We start from the raw sequence: 7,500 nt of genomic DNA, 5'->3' as shown, positions 1-7,500 counted from the left end.
CATAGGTGTGAATTTGCTTTGTTACAGCGTATCACGCAATCTTCGTCCCCCATACATCCTTACCCCATCTCCACCACAACACGGTATCCCCTGTGCTTAACAAGGTGTGAGTGTCCTGAAGTCTCTATATGAATATGATATCTCCCTATGTCTCACTGAGTAGCTTAGAGCAACAAGTGAACACAAGCAGCTGTGGCTTCAGAAGACTCACTGTGGCTGGCCAGGGAGAGGAGCAGGAGGACGGCCAGGGAGGTCTTCATGGCTTCAGACAGAGTCCAGAGAGAGAGCCGAGGGACGAGACAAGAAACAAGCTTCCTCTGGAGAGGAGAGACGGGACAGAGAGGACAGACGGGAGCGTCCTGCCGACAGAGAGAGAGAGCCGTTGTCTCAGGGCATTAGCGGTCTTATCTTCATAATCTTCATGAATGCTGCCAACCAAGCATCCTGCATAATGAACTTAATCAGGCCGGCTTAAGGCCGATGACTTAGTTATGGAGCCACAAGACTCCTAATCATGTTTTCTATGGGCAGGAGACTTTGAGGATATTTCCAAGACAGAAGTGAGCGCACAGGACAGCTCTGCTCTGCTGTTTCCGTTCCATTGCTACAGTTTGGCATTGGGGGGAAACTGAGGCCTGAAGCTGTAGAACTATGCAAGGTCGTCCACCTCACTAACATCTGTCAGCTCCTCTCCCCACGGCGACATGACCAGAGGAGAAGAAGGAGGAGGAGGAGATGGAGGAGGAGGAGGAGGGCGAGGGGGAGGGGGAGACTTGAACACTGAAGATGATTCCCATTTGAATAGGTTCTGAACACTTCTTAGACCCCACATGTAAAGTACAATAGAAATATGTATTGGTATTTATTCAGGCCAGTATGGTAAACAAACAAAAAAGCCTTAATTCGAATGACTCATCAGGAGGCGAAACAAGTGTGCATTTGACATTTTTAATTGACATTTATAACATTTCAAGAACTGCCAATTAATATTTCTTTACAACACAAGGAAAACTAAACAGGGAACAGTGAAGTAACTCAGCATGATAATGGAGAAGACATGACAAATGGCCACGTAAGATATAACCTCTTCTGTGGCTTCTATTATATATTAACAATGTGCAGGAAACACAAACCAAACAACAGTTCTAAACACACTGGTACCCATCAACCAGGGCAGGAAACCCAACCTCCACCACAGACTGGTACCATCAACCAGAACAGACTGGTACCATCGACCAGAACAGACATGGTACCATCGACCAGAACAGACTGGTACCTTCGACCGGAACAGACATGGTACCATCGACCAGAACAGACTGGTACCTTTCGACCAGGGAAGGAAACCCCACCTCCATAAGGAAAAAAAAAATCTGTGACAACATGAGCAACACTTTATTTACAAGCATGAAGACCTCCACTTCTATGGTCCCGGGAGAGGCTTCTGCCCCTAGTTCCACACCCTCTGCCCTACCTCTCTCATGTAGGCCCCTAGTTCACCACAGGTTACCTCTCCCTCCACCTGTCTCATATAGGCTATAAACCTGAGAGGTTTCTGCTTGTAGTTCCCAACAGGTTCCCTCTCCCCTACCTGTCTCATGTAGGCTGTGGATCTGGAGCTTGTATGGGGCTAGGCCGCATGCTGAGGAGCACTATGATGGCCCGGGATGGAGCTACTCCCTACTGGGTCTCCCCCCCCCTGGGTCTCCTCCCTGGGTCTCCCCCTCTCCCTCCCCCTCTGGCGGTACCACGCCCCTCATGGTGAGCTCCATGTCCTCTTGGATCACAGGTTTGTTGTTCAATGCAGTAGAAACCGAAAAGGAATGAATATAAAACATAATGAAAAACAGAAAAGAAGATACAAACTTTGTTTCCAGTTTCCTTGTGCGTAAAACAGCACAGGACGGTAAATATCTGTTCACGAATGGCCACTTTTTACCATGCCTGTGCAGCACAGTCGTCAAGTTCCCCCTGATGTCAGGGTCCCTGCGGACCCTCTGTCCCCCCCAAGGCCCCACCCTGGGCTGACACCCCAGGGCACCTCCCTGGCCTCTATACCGGCCGGTCAGGGCCACTCTGTATTCCCACCCTACCCCGGCCTGCATGACCCACACAGACCCTTCAAACCATCACCTGAACGTCTGATTTCAATTGGTGTAATGAAAGGTTTAAACACAGGGAATCTTACCACGTTGGGAGGCCAAGGTGTCAAATTAAAATCCCCTTCCCCTAGAGATAATTCTGTTTCTATTGGACATACGTGAGCATGTCCAGAGTCTAGAGCATCTGCTACCTGTCAAACCGTCCTACAGGAATAATTAATAAGGGCCAACATGCTCCTCACGCCTGGCTCAACCCTCAGCTGGTCCTAACACAAACTCTGACCACATTTTCTCTCCTACATATTCTTCCTCTAACACTCCTGGAGCTGTAACCAATTAAAAGCACATGGCCACTTCAAAGAGAATGTGTTTCGTGTTCTTCAGTCAAAGTGTGTGAGGAGGTTACAACAGCCGACTGTAAACGTACGCGCGTCAGAACTCCCCTGCTTATGTCATGTCATTAGTGGACGCTTCTCTCGAACGATGCACACGCAGACAGGATGCAGTAAATAACAAGCTGGCAATCAGCAGACTGACCACAGCTTACACGGGCCCAGCTTAAGCCATATAGATCGTGTTGTATGTATATATGTATCTATCAATATATATATATAGTGTTCTGCTCTGGCCGGGAACTGCACGTCACAGAGGTTTATAGCAGGTCATTGAGGATGATGGATATATTGTTGACCAGGACCTAAGCACACTGCCAAGCTACAGCAGGCCCGGGGGGGGGGGGGGGGGGGGCGCTGGGGGGCGATGGAGACCGGGAGAGGAGGACAGGGGGCGAGGAGAGTCCAGACCGGAGGGGCTGGCTCAGTCTCCGGTTCCCATCTTGGCGATGAGCTCGTCACAGATCTTGGTGAGTTCCTCAATCTCCTGGTTCTGTTGAGAACGAGAGGGAGGGGAGAGGAGGAGAGGAGGAGAGGAGGAGAGGGGGAGAGGAGGAGAGGACGAGAGGACGAGAGGACGAGAGGGGGAGAGGAGGAGAGGAGGAGAGGAGGAGGAGAAAGGAGAAGAGGAGAGGAGAGGGGAGAGGAGGAGGAGAGGGGAGAGGTGGAGAGGAGGAGAGAAGGAGATGAAGAATCCACTGGTCATGATTGGGTTCACATCTTGCTCAAGAGGCCTTGTGCCGGGTTCTCAAAAATGATAATACCTACAAATAATAATAATAAACAGAATTTTAAAAAGAATAGTAACAATGATAACTTATAACTCATAACTCATTACATTAAGAAGTAAGAAGTAAGAAGTAATAACTAATAACTATTCACTAGTCCCCGATAGCTACTGATGCTCTGTTAGTACCTTCTGCTGCAGGGCGGTCTCCAGGGACTCAATCCTCATGGCCTCCTTCCTCAGGGTGGCGCTGAGAGCCATGTTCTCTGAGCTGGCCTTGGAGCGCACCTGAGCTATCTCCTTATTGGCCCTGGAGCACAGGGGGCGGAGCAGAGTACCAATCAGCATCGGTCGTTCCCATTTGGAAGTTTTTTTTAGGTTTAGGATTTGGCTCAGACTCTTGTATTTGCGTTAACGTCTGACAGTCAAAGTATGGAGTGAAACCAAACCAGTGGACAGAGTGCAGGGAGCCACAGAGTCAGACATGAGGTCAGTAGTGGACGGTCAGTCGTGAGCAGCTACAGTAGCTTGTCAAACATAAAGGTCAGTAGATAGCAGCTCCAGTAGTGGACGGTCAGTAGATAGCAGCTAGCTGGATCCCGTATACTCGGCCTTACTTGTCTAGTTTCTCCTCGGCGTGGAGCTTCAGGGTCTGGTATCTCTGCTCCTCCTGCTTCACCCTAGCCAGGTACTCCTGGGCACAGTTCTTCAGCACCTCCTCATTCTGCACAGGAAACAGGAAGGGGTCACATTGTCAGCATGAGCATATAAGGTACAAAGCTAATTCTGCCTACATGGGCCCTAATAGCGGCCCACCCTTCAATACTACTGAGATAATATGAGGAGGAGGAGAAGGGGGGGGGGGGGGTGATGATGATGATGATATGACGATGATGATGATGATGATGATGATTATGAGGAGGAGGAGGAGAATTATGATGACGATGATGATGATGATGATGACGATGATGATGTCATCCTTGTGTTCTGGAGGTGTGTCCGGGTGTGAGAGAGGTCCTCCTCACCTTCTTGAAGCCATCCAGTGTGCTCTTCATGTTCTCGTAGCGGCGGAACATGTCGGACAGCGAGCGCTCCACCGAGTTCAGGTCGTTCAGTGCCGAGTCCTTCTCCATGGTTACCGCTTGCAAAGACTTCTGGGAGCTCATGTTGCTTTGCTGCTCCACCTCTGGGGAACAGCAGAGAAGGGGTCTCATGAGTCCACAGGGTCACATGTTCAATCATACCAAACAGTTTTTCTAGAGGGCTCTGGGATCAAAACAAATTGTTTCTAGAGGGCTCTGGGATCAAACCAAACTGTGTTTCTAGAGGGCTCTGGGATCAAATCAAACTGTGTTTCTAGAGGGCTCTGGGATCAAACCAAACTGTGTTTCTAGAGGGCTCTGGGATCAAACCAAACTGTGTTTCTAGAGGGCTCTGGGATCAAAACAAAATGTTTCTAGAGGGCTCTGGGATCAAACCAAACTGTGTTTCTAGAGGGCTCTGGGATCAAACCAAACTGTGTTTCTAGAGGGCTCTGGGATCAAACCAAACAAATCAAACTGTGTTTCTAGAGGGCTCTGGGATCAAACCAAACTGTGTTTCTAGAGGGCTCTGGGATCAAACCAAACTGTGTTTCTAGAGGGCTCTGGGATCAAACCAAACTGTGTTTCTAGAGGGCTCTGGGATCAAACCAAACTGTGTTTCTAGAGGGCTCTGGGATCAAATCAAACTGTGTTTCTAGAGGGCTCTGGGATCAAATCAAACTGTGTTTCTAGAGGGCTCTGCGTGCAGACATGAGCTACATGTTTTCATCAGGTTGAACTGTTCAGTAAACCAGCTGAAACTATTCGTTGGTTCATTATCGGTTGACAGTTTAAGACATTAGGAAATACACTTAGATTTATAGATTCAGGTGAAAAAAGTTTATTAACTATATTTCAAGAGACTGTTAGATTAGACTATTTTTTAATAACTCACCGATCATCTGGGCGATAGTCTTTTCGTATTCTGACACGATTTTCCTGAAATGTAAAAAGAGGTTGAGAGTCCTCCTACAGAAAGGGGATTTAAAATAACTGGCAACATCACGGCACTTTAGTCACATGTCTGATTCATCCTCTGTTTCCTCCACATCTGTCTGTCTGAACAACGTTCCAGTCTGTCAGTAATCCCAGACAGACCGCGTGAGATTCCTCCTCACCTCATCTCACTGACTTCCTGTCTGCCCTCCTCGTACTTCCTCTTCCAGTCGCTCGCCTGCAACTCCTTGGTGATGATCTAAAGAAGACAGTAAGAAAAACAGTCAGTAACTCAAATCAAGCATAAACTGCTGAGGTGCACCTAAACAAAAGACAACCAAACTAAACTAACCTAAACTAGATTCAACTAAAGTAAACTAAACTAACCTAAACTAAACTAAACTAACCTAAAACAAACATATCTAAATGTGTCACTAGTGTGATATTAGTGAGCAGGCCAACAAAACAAAACTAAACTAAACAGACCTAAACTAAAGTAAATGTATCACTAGTGTGATAATAGTAAGCAGGCCTACACTAAATGTATCACTAGTGTGATAATAGTGAGCAGGCCTATAAACTGAATGTATCACTAGTGTGATAATAGTGAGCAGGCCTACCTCATCTCTGATCAGTGTGAGCACCGCTTGCTTCTCCGTCTCACTGATGCAGATGGAGTCCAGCACCTGACTTCCTGTCTTCTGGATCTGACTTCCTGTCTTCTGGAACTCACTTCCTTCCTGGTTCCTGTTGTTGTTTCTCTTGCAGGGCTCTTCACTCTGGGAGAACATTAAAGGACAGAGAAAGATAGAAACACAATAGATAAAGCACTATTCATTGGGAACATACATGTATCCATAGTTTACACAAGATGGCTGATGTTCAGGGGTCTGCATTACGTTTTGGGTTTTATTTAAGGGATATAGTCTTTGTTTCGGTCCCAATGACATCGTCCAACTGGGATTGTACTGTTGCTTTGATGACGTTGTATCTTACTAAAGAGGATAACTGTGCTTTAAATTATTTATTGGAGTGTTTTCTAGTCCTTTCTTCACTAGCAACAAAGAGAAGCGTTGTGCTTTTTTGCTTTATCCTTGATGGTCTTTATTAATGTATGTGATTGGCTGCAAATGTATATATCTTTCAGTTCTTAATTAGTAAATAGAATAAAAACGAAGTCGTATTTATTAATTCCTGTGCTATTTTCCATCTCTTTCTCCTCTTCTTATTCCTTTACATTAAACTCTCCATCTCACACTGTCCATCTCTCTCTCTCTCTCTCTCTCTCTCTCTCTCTCTCTCTCTCTCTCTCGCTCTCTCTCTCTCGCTCTCTCTCTCTCTCTCTCGCTCTCTCTCTCTCTCTCTCTCTCTCTCTCTCTCTCTCTCTCAGGATTATGACTGGTGATAATCTGAGTGTAATCACTATCCTTCTGTCAGTCAGTGTGGCCCTGATGTCAGTCCTATAGGGCCCCCCTGTAGGAGCCACAGAACCCTTCAGTGTGGCCCTGATGTCAGTCCTCTAGGGGCCCGCCTGTAGGGGCCACAGAACCCTTCAGTGTGGCCCTGATGTCAGTCCTCTAGGGGCCCGCCTGTAGGGGCCACAGAACCCTTCAGTGTGGCCCTGATGTCAGTCCTCTAGGGGCCCGCCTGTAGGGGCCACAGAACCCTTCAGTGTGGCCCTGATGTCAGTCCTCTAGGGGCCCCCCTGTAGGGGCCACAGAACCCTTCCATACTGCTCTGTTTTGAAGCCCATGTCACTCACACACGTTATGAATGCTCAATGGGACATTTTGGGTTTTCTATGAAATGTACTGAACTTAAATGATGAACTTAAAACATGACATTTGTAATATATTCCTCCTATATTTTACAGACGTAGATACATGGTTTGTTAACAAGGTCATATTCTAACATGTTTTGACTGCTTGGGTCAGATACACCAGTGAGACATGAGAGCCCAAATGACATGGAGGATAGGAATGCACTGCTGCTCACTCAGTCAGCAGTGGATCATTCACCTCATGCAGTCGTATTAGGCAGGGAACAGAATAAATACACTGCGTCACTCTGTGGACATACGCTCGATGCTGCCCCTGATGACGCAGAATATAACGAGTCACCGGTCCAAAGGAGCCCTGTCGCCACCTAGCGGCCAGTCGCAGTACTTCTTGGATTGTTATTCTAGCACACTGTCGCCTGATTTAGGAGCGTCTTTCAACGTCCGGTGGCATGGCAAAGAAAACCCAACTACCTGGAAACAGATA

The 7,500-nt window shown here is 47.3% G+C and overlaps 2 protein-coding genes across 3 annotated transcripts in view; both read right to left on the bottom strand.

The window, feature by feature from the left end:
* Positions 1–260, bottom strand: part of LOC311343960 (uncharacterized protein) — a gene marked incomplete at both ends in the record, with an annotated part of 2,853 nt that extends 2,593 nt beyond the window's left edge. Inside the window, one exon of the mRNA XM_084468914.1 lies at positions 212–260. Coding sequence (XP_084325040.1) covers positions 212–260 — 49 coding nt within the window. The remainder of the gene's footprint in view (positions 1–211) is intronic.
* A 587-nt stretch (positions 261–847) lies between these two features.
* LOC311343023 (transforming acidic coiled-coil-containing protein 1-like) overlaps positions 848–7,500 on the bottom strand; it is a 25,530-nt gene continuing 18,877 nt past the window's right edge. For both annotated transcript variants that reach the window (XM_084467877.1, XM_084467876.1), the window contains exons 7-13: positions 5,857–6,015; positions 5,419–5,495; positions 5,196–5,239; positions 4,244–4,404; positions 3,836–3,942; positions 3,408–3,528; positions 848–2,984 (exon numbers count right to left, since the gene is read on the bottom strand). In XM_084467877.1, the coding sequence (XP_084324003.1) occupies positions 2,916–2,984; positions 3,408–3,528; positions 3,836–3,942; positions 4,244–4,404; positions 5,196–5,239; positions 5,419–5,495; positions 5,857–6,015 (738 nt within the window). In that variant the 3' untranslated portion in view covers positions 848–2,915. The remainder of the gene's footprint in view (positions 2,985–3,407; positions 3,529–3,835; positions 3,943–4,243; positions 4,405–5,195; positions 5,240–5,418; positions 5,496–5,856; positions 6,016–7,500) is intronic.

The sequence above is a fragment of the Micromesistius poutassou genome, assembly GCF_964030765.1.
Source record: "Micromesistius poutassou genome assembly, chromosome: 5".
Lineage (NCBI taxonomy): Eukaryota > Metazoa > Chordata > Actinopteri > Gadiformes > Gadidae > Micromesistius > Micromesistius poutassou.
This window is presented reverse-complemented; position numbering and strand designations above follow the sequence as displayed.